The sequence below is a fragment of the Trematomus bernacchii genome, unplaced genomic scaffold (assembly GCF_902827165.1).
Source record: "Trematomus bernacchii unplaced genomic scaffold, fTreBer1.1, whole genome shotgun sequence".
In the NCBI taxonomy this organism is placed as follows: Eukaryota; Metazoa; Chordata; class Actinopteri; order Perciformes; family Nototheniidae; genus Trematomus; species Trematomus bernacchii.
The window spans coordinates 1,653,507-1,666,898 of NW_022987649.1; the positions used below are offsets into that span (position 1 = coordinate 1,653,507).

The 13,392-nt window shown below is 41.4% G+C and overlaps 2 protein-coding genes across 2 annotated transcripts; one reads left to right on the forward strand and one right to left on the reverse strand.

Moving 5' to 3' along the window:
• Positions 1-408: 408 nt before the first annotated feature.
• LOC117486339 (zinc finger MYM-type protein 1-like) lies at positions 409-2,549 on the reverse strand. Its single transcript, XM_034134771.1, has 2 exons — positions 1,485-2,549; positions 409-1,284 (listed from the first exon to the last, which is right to left on the reverse strand). The coding sequence occupies exons 1-2, from the start codon at positions 2,547-2,549 to the stop codon at positions 409-411; spliced, it is 1,941 nt and encodes a 646-aa protein (XP_033990662.1).
• A 5,186-nt stretch (positions 2,550-7,735) lies between these two features.
• Positions 7,736-12,980, forward strand: LOC117486340. The gene is made up of 6 exons (XM_034134772.1): positions 7,736-7,918; positions 10,425-10,569; positions 10,800-10,993; positions 11,637-11,775; positions 12,325-12,440; positions 12,595-12,980. Exons 1-6 carry the CDS (start codon positions 7,736-7,738, stop codon positions 12,895-12,897), a joined length of 1,080 nt encoding a protein of 359 aa, XP_033990663.1. The 3' UTR covers positions 12,898-12,980.
• Positions 12,981-13,392: the final 412 nt, after the last annotated feature.

The following is a 13,392-nucleotide window of genomic DNA, read 5'->3' on the forward strand; positions in this document are numbered from 1 at the left end:
TTCATGTTTAGGGTGTGTTAAAAATACTGAATGGATGTTTAATTTGTCTTAATGTTTTGCAATATTTCGGATTTGTTGTTGCTTTTGGTCTCTCTCATCCCTCGAATATATATTGGTCGCAGTGGCGAGCCGTGACTTTTCTACCTAGGCCCTCTGACCCCCCCCCTTCCCTCGAAAAAAAGAAAAAAAAGAAGAGTTATTACGTCACAGCGTATACTTCAGCGGAATATCAGAACAACGGCCCGGGGTGCAAAACGCATCAATGACAGCGACCCTCTAGCACACAGAACAACACCATTTATCACCTATCATGACAGGGCACCCACAGCCAAGTAACAATTAAAAATGAATTAAGTCGGCATGGCGGCCCACATTGAAAATCACTTTGGCTTACCTTTGATGATCATATCACTGACACACAAAGTCCATCCTCCTGTCCTTTTGTATGAAGAACTTGATGGCGGGGTCATGCAGCTGATCCTTTGCTTTTAAAGCAATCAGCAATTCCTTCTCGATCGAAATTAAGGCCAAGTCTGACAGTCGGACTTGCCCAGTCGTGGACCTCGAGTAGCTTTTTATGCGCTTCAGCGCAGAGAATGACCTCTCCACAGAGGCAGTGGACACAGGTATTGTCAGGATGATGCATGAGAGGGTGTACACCTGCTTCATGCTTTCACTCAGTCCTTTTTTTAGGAGAAACTGATGAATGCCGGCTGGGCTTTTCCCCAAAATGTCAGACATGCCGTACATCACGGCGAGTTCCGTGTGCAGTCGAGGCTGGTCGAAATATCCGCCATAGCTCTCCATCAAACTGTTCAAGGCAGCAGTTGGGAAATAGTTACAGTAATGCCCGAACTGTTGCGGGTCCAGAAGGGCCAGGAATTCCAGCTTTTTGTGGTCACTGAAGCGGTTGGCAATCTGGGTTAGCAGGCTGTCAATTACGCTGCAGTGGAGCTCCCTGTACCGTGCGCGAACGTCTCCTTGAGCTCCACGGCCGCGCGGAGGGCCAACCAAAGCCTGGGTTTCATCGTAGACGCTGTCAAAGTTCCCCTTCTCCTGTTCAATTTGTCGCTGTAGCTGATCCACTCTGGCCAGGCAGAACTGCATATCAAAACCTTTGTTCTGAAGTATTTGAAAAACAACATCCGAGTAGGAGAAGATAGCGTGGAAGGTTTTCAACCAAAAGCTGAAATCGAAGCTGGTAAGGAGGGTGATGTATCCATCAGAGCAATGAACAGTTTCGTCATCAAACTCTGTGTGATGGTCTACGATGTGCTCGAACACCTACGAGAGTAATGCTTAGTTTAGAAAAAACAACTTATAGACCTCCAGTAAACACTAACATTAGCTTTTCATTTAATGTAATACTAGCATAGTTCTTTACCTTCATGTTTTTATGAGTGGGTAGTTTCCAACACTATATCATTTCTTTATTATTGTTAATATTTTCATTACGGTCATTATTATTATTATTATTATCTTACCTCTCTCAATTCCCTGGTCTTCTCTGCCACTGTGCACACCAAGCGAGAATGAAAGCACCAGCGAGTAGGAGCTGCCCGTGGAAGCCTATGCTGGCAAATATCATCCAGTAGCTTGGTGCGCTTTGCTGAGCGGCTGAAAAAGGTGGCCAAGCCAGAGAGGTGTGAGAAGAAGACCTTACACTCTCTTATCTTGGAAGCTCCCTTTGACAAGACGAGATTTAAGATGTGAGCATAGCAGTGAATGAAAAGGGCCTGTGGAATTGTTTCCTTAACTTTCGCTTGCACCCCATTCAATCCAGAGGCCATAACAGCTGCTCCATCGTAGCACTGCGCGACAACTTTGTCAATACAGCCACTCTCCCTCAGGAACTCCAGCAGCCGTGTAGCTTTGGCCTCTGCTCGTTTGTCCTCTGTCACATCTTCGTACTTGAAGAAACGCTCTTTTATCCCATCTTCAGTGACATATCGAAGCACATATGACATCTGTGCCACGTTGCTAATGTCTGTTGTTTCATCCAACATGACCGCGACAAAAGGTGCTTTCCTCAGCTCCTCTTTCATGCTATCCGTCATTACACTAGCGACAGCGCTGATCAGGTCATTCTGAATCCTCGAAGACGTGCCGGCAAAGACTGTTGATGTGGCGAGGTGTGTGTGCAGGTCGCTGTCATATTCTGCCACTAAATCCAGCAACTCTATGTAATTCCCCTTGTTTGATGAAGTTACACTCTCATCGTGACCTCGGAACGGCAACTCCTGCTTGCCTAAGTACACCACACAATTTATGAGGCGTTTCAAAATTCCTCGGTTCCTCTTCACCTTTTCATTATGAATGATGACACCCCGGCGTTGTTGCTCATCCAGCTGGAGCTCTATCCTGGTGTCCCCAAATGTTTTAAGGCGAATAGTAGCTCTGAGGTGACCTGAAGCATTCTGATGGCGATGTGCTGATTTGGATAAACTTCCTAAATCAGAATATCCATCTTTGGCCCATGACCCACTGTCCGCGCCAAAAAGCAAGCAATCCCAGCAGTACAGCTTTTGTTCCCTGGTTGATCCGGTCATCCAGTTGTATCTGGCGTAATTGCCGATATTAAAATGCCTCTCGAACCATTTGGTTTTTTGAACTAAATGAAGCTGTGGTGTTGGTCGCCCTTTGAAAATTAACTCCAATTTATCAGTGTAACTCATTCTTGAAAAAGACTCGGTTAGTAGTTTCGCAACGATGTCATCACTATCACTGACGTGAGCCATCGTGAATGAACGTATGCTAATTAGCTACTTCCGCCTAGCTTGACCGTTGTTATAGCACATGCATAAACTTGGCAGCGCAGCGGGCGGAACTTGTCATACAGTCCGTGATAATAAAGCCCACCCATTTAGAGGGAAGATATGATTGGTCAATTGTACTGTCACTTGACATTACTCTCTCGTTGTTTTACTATAGCGGGCCCTCTGTGAATCGCAGAGAGGGCCAGACGCGGTTCTTTCATGAAACCCTTCACATTCAAACAGAAACTGAACAGGAAGATTCGAAGGATTTATTTCTTTGGAAATGTTTTGTTAAATACAATTAAAATCAAGTTTTTTTTGGTAAAACATAATGGAAAATATAAAAAAAATAATATTAAAAATATATATATTTAAAAAAAATATATATTTTTTAAATGTTTTCAAATATTATTTTCTAGAATATGTTAGGCCCTCACAGAGGGCCTAGAGGGCCCTGACGGCTCGCCACTGATTGGTCGAAGATGAGGGGTTCTTGCAGTGGTTAGTTATTGGTTTAACTGCTCCTCTTAAAGGATCGGTTAAATAGCCTAGGAGCTCTTACATGGAAGAGGTGAGGAGGACGGCGCGTTTCGTTAAGGCCGTTGGTGAGAGTGTTTCACGTCTCGTTTGGGGAGACGGAGGGTTCATGCTTTCTTATGGTGTATTTTTGTATTTTTACGTTTGTTTATATGTGATCCTTGATGTGACAATGTGGTCTGGCAGACGAGTAGTTGCTGTTTCAATATTTACAATGAGGTCCCTTTTGATCATTTTGGAGAGATGGGTTAATGACACTTGATAATCTTTTTAAAATATCATCATGGAATGTTAGAGGGCTAGGGGGATTATCTAAGATAAAACAAGTAATGACTAGAATTAAAATGTTGCAATCCAAGGTAGTATACCTGCAAGAGACCCACCTAACATCCACTGAGATTTTGCGTTTAAGAAGACGATGGCAGGGTCAGGTCATAACTGCGTCATTTTCGTCACACTCAAGGGGAGTGGCAATACTCATTCATAAATCGGTCCCTTTTCAAGTGACGGACATCAATGCGGACATAGGGGGTAGATATATAATAATACAAGGTACCTTATTGGGTGAACAACTTAATTTAATAAATGTTTATGGGCCAAATATTGACGACCAACTTTTTTACAATAATCTTTTTCTAAATATCTCTTCACTTAGAGGCAACATTATAATGGGTGGAGATTTTAATTGCACCCTCAACCCTCTTGTAGACCGATCTTCAGGCATAGATGCCTCCCACATACAGACAAGGAGGGTGATCTCACAGTTCATGACGGATATGAGTCTATGTGACATATGGAGAGTCCTAAACCCTGACAAGAAGGAATTTTCATGCTACTCTTCCACGTACCATACTTACTCACGCCTTGATTATTTCTTAATCTCCAAAAACCTAATGCCAAATGTTAAGAATTGTACCTACGGCAGCATAGTAATCTCGGATCATGCCCCATTAACCTTGGACTACATTGCAGTAAAGCCATTTAAGGGTCCACCGAGATGGCGTTTTGATACAAAGTGGCTGCATGACCCAAGTTTTGTAAGCTTCCTGGATTCTCACATAGATATGTACTTCCAAATAAACACTACACAGACCTCTCCCTCTGTCAGGTGGGAGGCATTTAAGGCGTACATTAGAGGTCAGATAATTAGCTACACAAGCTCTAAATCGAACAAATTCCGTCGTCAAATGTCTGATTTAGAAAGAGAAATAAAACAACTAGAAAGGGACATAGCCCTTAACGATACACCTGATCTACAAAGCAAATTGACATTACAAAGAGCCCACTACAATGAACTATCGTCCAATAAAGCCTTGGCAAGTATCAACAGACTCAAACAGTCATTTTACGACCAAGGGGAGAAAGCAGGCAAATTACTAGCCTGGCGAATTAAGACATTACATGGCGAAAGAGCCATAAACGAAATTCAAAACAATGCTGGAAATATTACATTGGATCCTAAAGAAATTAACGAATCATTTAAAACATTTTATAATCACCTATACAAGTCTGAGCCCCCTGGCGACCCAAAGACTCAGTCAGTTTTTTTGGACGGGATACACTTTCCATGTTTGTCTGAGGAACGAAAAGCTAATTTAGATAAACCAATACAACTATTAGAATTGTCTGAGGCCATGACTAACATGAAGGGTGGAAAGGCAGCTGGCCCTGATGGGATCCCCATAGACATCTATAAAGCCTTTAAAAACAAACTGCTGCCACCGCTCCTGAATATGGTCGAGGAGATATTCGAAAAGGGTTGTCTTCTCCCAACCTTACAGGGTGCATTAATAACAGTTATCCTAAAACCAGGTAAAGACCCCTCCAGATGTGGCTCTTATAGGCCTATATCATTGCTTAACTCAGATACAAAATTGATCGCTAAAGCACTGGCTTTAAGACTTGAAAATCACCTGCCTACACTGGTGGGCCTGGATCAGAATGGCTTTGTCAAGGGCAGACAGGCCTTCCATAATATTAGGAGGCTGATCAATATTTTACATACAGAGAGGGGGGCTCCAGATACGGCCATTTTGTCCCTGGATGCTGAAAAGGCTTTTGACAGGGTGGAATGGCCGTATCTATTCGAAATATTATCCAGATTTGGGTTCGGGGAGGGTTTTTGTAGATGGATACAAATGTTGTATAGCACCCCAAATGCAGAAGTATTAACCAATAGCATAGTGTCTGCACCATTTGCACTATCGAGAGGTACACGTCAGGGGTGCCCTCTATCTCCATTACTATTTGTACTGGCAATTGAGCCCCTGGCTATCGCGGTTAGAACTCATTCTCATATCACAGGAATAACAGTTGGGGGCATTGAAAATCGCCTGGCCCTTTACGCTGATGATATTGTTTTATTTATAAAAAATGTATCAGTGTCATTGCCAGCGCTCAATAAACTGATAAAGGATTTTGGTACGTTCTCAGGGTATAAGGTGAATAGTTCGAAATCTAACATTCTTCTACTTAAAGAATCTGAAAGACTTAATCCACCTCTTCAAACAGATTTCCAAAATTCCCTGGAAGGCTTTAAATATTTAGGAATACAGATTACACCTGAAATAGAAGACCTTGTTCCAACAAACTATGACCCCATAATAGCTTCTGTGACAGATTCTATTAACAGGTGGACATCACTCCCTCTATCCCTAATCAGACGCATCAATATTATCAAGATGAATGTCCTACCTACATTTTTGTATCTATTTCAATCCCTGCCATTGCACCCACCATCCTCATTCTTTCCCAAAATGAAGAAAATCTTTACAAATGTTATCTGGAACAATCAGAGACCAAGGTTACGGCTATCCCTTTTATATCTACCTTATGAGAGAGGAGGACTCCAGGTACCCAATCTGTCCTGGTATTACTGGGCAGCCCAAATAAGAGCAGCAATGTGTTGGTTCTTGGACGGAACCCCCATACCATGGGTTGAAATTGAACGTTATACAACAACTCCACTACCACTGAATTTGTATTTGTTCTCTGACTCTCCAAAACAGCTTAAAAAGAATACAAAAAACCCTTTTGTCAGGAACACAGTTGATGTCTGGTTCAAAGTACAAAGCCACTTAGGTTTAAAGTCACAGATATCCTCTTTTACTCCTGTATGGGGTAACAGAAGATTTATACCAGGAACATATGACTCAGGGTTTAAAATGTGGGCCAACAGAGGCATCAATAAGATCAGTGATCTATATGATGACAACAAACTGATGACCTTTGAGATGCTAAGAAATAAACATCATATTCCCTCAACACATTTCTTTAAGTATCTGCAGCTAAGGAGTTATATATCTAAGGCACAAAATCACTCACTATTATGTCCACCTCTGTCAAAGCTGGAAACAATTATAGTACATCACTCCTCTGGTCATGGACAGGTGTCTTTGATCTATGACCTTTGCAAAACTGAATCAGAAGAGTCCTCAGAGAATAAAAGACTTGCTTGGTCTACTGATTTGAATGCAGAGGTAACAATTGAGGAATGGGGGCAGATATGCCACAAAGCCCTCAAACTATTAACACGAGGTTTAGACTCCTACAGTACAAATGGATTATGCGTACCTATATAACTCCATCCCTACTACACCATTTTGATGCAAATATTCCAGATCAATGTGTAAAGTGTGATAATGATAAGGGAACATTGTTCCACTGCTTATGGGACTGCCCAAATATTAAATCATTTTGGAAAGATGTTCTGGGCACATTGTCAAAAATAATTTCCGCCACATTACCAGAATGCCCAAAACTCTGTATTCTTGGGGTTTTCCCTCTAACTCCCAGACTTAATATCACTAAGAAAAGACTAGTAGTTTTTTCTCTTCTCCAAGCTAAACACACGATAGCTGTCTTTTGGAAAAACCCAGAAAACCCCTCGATCAATCACTGGTTAAAAAATCTCTCTCATTGTTTAGCCTTAGAAAAATTGACATTTGCCATAAAGGGAAAGCCTGAAGCGTTCCATCAAATATGGGGGGAATTCTTGGAGTTTTTGGAAATAAATGTACCTCCTAATTGACCATGTCCTCTATAATGGTTGGATGTGATGTGGCTACTTGTCTGCCGGCTTTGTAACTTGCAATGTTTAAATTACAATATTTACCACATGTCCACTTACGCGTATATATGTGTATATATTTTTTTTCTTTTTTTTCCTTTCTTTCTTGTATTTTCTTGTATTATTATGTTTTTGATTTTTCTTTGTGGGATATATACTTGTGCAATGTCTTATGCTGAAAAAACGAAATACCAATAAAAATATTTGTCAAAAAAAAAACTATTCATTATAAATGTAAAGACAGGGGGAGCAGTGTCATGGTCTTTGTCTGTCTTCCAAGACAGTGGGGCTGGCTGCTGTGTAGGTGGGGGTGATGGTGCATGGGCTGCTGGTGGCTGTGTCGGAGGGAGGTAGGTGTGATTGTCCCGGGTTGATGCTGGTGGCTGTGTGGGAGGTACGTCTGCTAGGCGAGACTTCTTTGCTGGCTGGGTTGATCGTGATGGCTGTGGTGGAGGCCTTTGTACCGAGGTGTATCTTAATCTTGTGGCAGGCACAGATGGAGGTGGAGGCTGCTGTAGTGATGCTGGTCCTCTGGTCCTCGGTGGTGATGGCTCTGGTGAAGGCCCTCGGTAGATCTTGACCTGGGGGCAGGCACAGATGGAGGTTCTTGCTGCTAGGCCCAGGCAGCTGTGAAATCTGAAAGAAATATAGGACAATAATTACTACTACAGTAAGTTCATTAAAATAAAGTTCAAGTGGAATGTTTCTCAAGTACAACTCAAAATAAAATGGGGAGGTGGGACAGGAGTCTCTCTCTCTCTCTTACACAGGTATTTTCCAGTTATTTTACATTCAGTATAAAATCACAGACACAAATATAAATACATCTATAGGTGTATATGTGTGGGACGAATAAAAGTTGATGTTATTCATCTACACATGTTACCTCACTTTTACACACAGCAATAACTTTTACACAGAGTAAACGTTTACTAACGGAGAGTCTATTTTGTCACAAGAGAAAGTTCATGACTATCGATAACAAAAAATGGATCAATAAACCTATAGTTCATTTTCGCGGTATTCCCCATGTAACCCCTGTGTTATGTCTTCTCTTTTTGATGGATCACTCGGAGATTGTCAGGTTTTTGAAAACACCTGCTTTATTCCATCTCCAATTCTATGGCAGAGGACAAACAAATAAAAAGGACACTGTTATGTTGTGCATCATGTTCCATTAGCGATCCCCAACGCATTGCTGATTACTCCATTATAATCCACTGCGATGTCTTAATAAGGCAGGCACACATTTACCACACTAGATGGCGTAGTTCTCCCATTTAGCAGGATTTTACTACAACCTATTTAACTATGTTACACCCACACAATGCAAGTACACTATTACTGTAATATTTACATTTACCTATCTTGAAATAGATAAACACAAAAAGAATACCCACATACCTGTGCAAACAGAATATAATGACAGCAGGAAATGGCTTCACCAGCTTTCTACGACAATAGAGGCTTCTCAATTCTTAAATTTCCCCTCCTCGACTCCCCTCCTCGACTCCTATCCTCGTGAGTTAGTCCCGCCCACAGGAGATGCGAGCGGAGGAGTCGAGGAGGGGAGCCGAGGAGAGAGGAGGGGAAGCAGCAGGCGGTTAGAGAAATGAGAACTCCTCTCCTCTGAGCGGTCATTTTAAAGAGACGTCCATTAATGATGACAGGAGGCACAGCAGCACTCTGTCTGATGGGCAGATGTGTTCATGACGACTTATATATTTACTTTTAATTCTTTCACAGTGCGGTATAATGAGACAATAACAGGCTACGGATGCGGACATACACACACATATATTTATATAAATATATACAATTTAAAGTATGAGAGCACTCTCATAATAACGTAACACAATCTGGATATATCCAGATTGTGTTACGTTACTCTCTCTGGTCGCTGAAATGGGGAATTGAAATTACGGGCCAAAAGTTGTATTTACAATTATTAAAAGTAAGCATAGGACACCAAACTAACTGAGACCCGTCTGTCCGCCGCATCTACGCACACACCTACACACTGTACAACACGCACCTACACACTGTACCACACACACACCTACACACTGTAGGCCTACCACACACACCTACAGCTCCTAAAGCATAATCAGGATACAGCCGTTGTGTATTTTATTATGTGAAGCACTAAATGGTCGTAGAAAAATATCGACTCTTTGTTTGTAGATATCTACTAAACTACAGCATACAAATACAGAGAGTAATGTAGGCCTGTTTATACTGAGTGATATATATTGTACACACTGCTCTGCTTTCTGCACGGACCTCACAGCTGTTCTCTCTGTAAACATCGCGTCGCGATGAAAGCAGTTACTAAAATAATATCCAGGAGATGCATGCAGAGCTGTCATTGGTTGAGATAAGTCCGGCCGTGCGTCACGACTCCACCGTTCCCGGAAATGCATCCACGAAGGAGCCGTGGAGGACCGTGGAGGATGCATCAATGTATCCTCGGTTATAGCTCCTCCAGAGAGCCTCCTCGATGCTCGATGCTCGGTCCTCGATGTGCATTTAGAGAAATGAGATGTCCTTCAACATGGCGCGCTGAAATCCATTTCCGGGTCACTATCGGAGGACCGAGGAGGAGTGGAGGAGTCGAGGAGGGGAAATTTAAGAATTGAGAAGCCTCTCATACGTAGAAGAAAACACCCACATGCTAGGTTAGCATAGCTACACTTTAGAAAGCTCACAAACACTGTTTGAAGCGCTGCACATTATATAAACTACCGTTACACACGGCAACATATAGACATTAACTGCAAACAGTCGTGACTTGTGTGAAGTGTAACATTAAACAATCTATTAACATATTAAATACAACATTTATGACACCACTCGTTCCACTTACTTCTCCTCAGTGAGGCCTGAAGCTAACTTAAAGGGGACCTATCATGCAAAATGCACTTTTGTACGTCTTTTATACATGAATATGTGTCCCCGGTGTTCCAGGGAACTCACCAAGTGTCAGAAAACACAACCCTCTCTATTTTCCTCCATACCCAAATCTCTAAAAAATAATAATAATCTAATTTTCTCTTTGACAGGGAGCTTGGTACACACCTGGCCGAAATCACAAACCTGCTACAGGTTTCCTGGAGGAGCGCTTGAGGAACGTCAGGAAGCGCATGAGAATGCTGAAACGACCACGCCACCAAAAACAACAGGAGGAACAGACACCTAGTACACCAGGTAATACTAATAACCAATGTTAATTATCCCCGCCAGGCTAGAATGGACAAATGCAAGGGATTATATTTTCGGTCCGGTGACTCTTCTGTCCATCCATCTTCTAAAAGCTAGTCTCAGGCACCGCTGGACCGATTGGCGACTTTTCACACACTCTCCAATTAGGCCAGAACCCCAAATGTTTGAAATCAGCTATAATGAATCTGAGGACCTCTGTACTTATCATTCAACAGAATCTGATGTGCCTCCTGAAAAACTTCTAGAAATGGTTGAATGGATGAAGGTCAATAGGTATCCAGTGTCCCAAGTTGAGGACTACATGAATCAAACAGCTCTACAGAGAGGCAAGTGGATTCGCAGCAATGGATCTAAAAGCCTCCCGGAAATCTTGACTGAGTTCCCTAGGCTTGTAGACAATCCTGGCATGGTAAGAAATTATTTTGCTATTGCGGTTTTGTCTATTTGAATGATACTCTATTTGTGTTAGGATTTGAGGTAAGGCCCCAAATGCAGATTGAGGAAAAGCGGGTTTCAAAGTGTAACAAAAGGCGAGCTTTAATTACAAAAAGCTGTTGACAATGAAAAAACAAAACAAAACCATATTCTCGTGGTTTCCTTGCGTCTCTCCATGCTTCCCTGGTGGGAGGGACTAGTCGCAGGGAAACAACGCAAGAGAGGGATGCAAGGAATCCATTTAACCGAAGTGAAACGCAGCCAAAGTGAACACAATCGGGTTATCAGGCAGGAGGGAACACAGAGACAGGAAGCAACAGACAAGCCGGGGGGGGGGTGAACACTTTTCAAAATAAAACAGGAAACCAAAGACAGATCTAGACATGACAAAACACAACACAGACAGATCGTGACAATTTGACTGATACTCTGCAATGCACTACAAGTTTATGTTTAACCACTTAGACCCTACAGTATATACTTTGTAATAATTTACCTGTTGAAGTGACACTGGCTGTCAAATTGTCCCCTAACCCTTTTCCTAACAGGTACTACAAGCCCATATCATTTCTTTAAACACTGTTCTATTGTTTTTCATGTTTTTCAAAATGTATCAGATATCACAAGACTTCCAGCAGCTTCATCCAGAGGCAGTGGGAAAACTGTTTCAGAACTGGGCTACTACGAGTGACCGAATCCTTACATATGCCCAGCGAGAGGGAAAACTGCCCTTGGTGTTTGATGACATGACACCAGGTAAGCTATTTCTTACTATGTAACACACACACACACCGGTTCTTTGAAAATAGCAGATCTACAAGCTTGCATTGCGTCCCAATGAGACTCGTTGTGAGCTTGTAGATCTGCAATTTTTTTAATATTTTAACAATCATCTTGTATGGGGTCCCTTGCACAACATGTTTTCGGATGGGAGTCTTTGGACAAATACATAAATACATGAACAAGTTTGTGAACCACTTCATTAGATACCTTGTTGTCTTTCTTTGATTCCTGCTCCCCCCCTTCCTTTTCTTTCTCTTTCTGGAAACAATCAAAACGATGGAGCTTGCACAAAAACAAATTTCACCCACTGTTTTACACCTGTAAACCTGTGATGTGACAATAAAGATTCAGATTCTGATAAGATGTCACAACACTTCCTGTGATTATAATAGGCTATACAATTCACGCCTTGTTTTTACCATTCAACACCAGGGCAGAAAAGTCAATATTGCTTCAGAAATATCAATCTTTATATACTATTTAAATGTTGATGTTAATATGTATTATTCTTATATTGGGTAGACCGAGCTTTGAAAGTCCTGCCGACTCTGCTTCCTCCATCGGTCTACAAGATTGGAGGAAAAGTCCACAGACCCACCATAGAGGAGTCCCGCAAGTCCTTCATTAATATCCAACCAGTAAGTTTTACTTTTGTTTTTCTACTTCAATAATGGTGGGTGTTTCTGTGTTTATATACTAGCATTTTCATACTTCCATAAAAAAGATAATAAAAACAACATGCTTAACTTAAATGGCAGGTTATATTGCAAGTAACTGTTGTGTAATTAACAGGTGGGGACCAACATGGTACAGTACCTACAGACAGCAGAGAGAACTCAACCCTTCCCGCACATCTTGTGTCTTGGTGATGACATGACAACATGCCAGACCTTCACCATTGTGTCAGACAACGCCATTGAAACGGACACTTTGCTGGGTGCAGTAGATCTTTGTTTTAAGGCTTTCTTTGTGTTTGACATCAATTACACAAAGCAGTGTCTCCCTACCTGGGAGTTTATCCAACAGGCAGTATATGAAATTGATGGACATGAATCCTCAAATGTCAAATTTTTGAGGACATCAATTGCAGCTTAGGCCTAAAAGTACACAGAGAGAGAAGTAGCCTTTTAGTGATGTGATTGTGTCAAACAAGTTGACAGCTGCTCTCTAAAAATATGAATGACACAAAAGATGATTGTAAAACACAGTAGGCACACACTTTAATTGTGTCAAAACATTGACACACGTTTACCTACTAGTCCTGTTAATTCATTTATTTTTATTTTATTTTTATTACTTTACGTGATTTTATTTACTTATTTAATTTACTTCATTTATTTATTTACCTTGTTATGTTTGTGTCTGTATATAGTTTCTGCCGGGAAGAGAAATGTTTTATCTCTATATTTAAACATGTTTTTTTTGTTTGACAAATGTTGTCTCGTGCAAAAGTAGCGAAAATAGCTGATCTGCAAGCTCACAATATGTCAGCAAATGATTTTGTCTCCATTGTTCTTTTATAGTGGAAATGGAATGTTGGCGATTTGCCAAAGCTGTTGAAATGATCAATAAATGCATTTTTTATATATA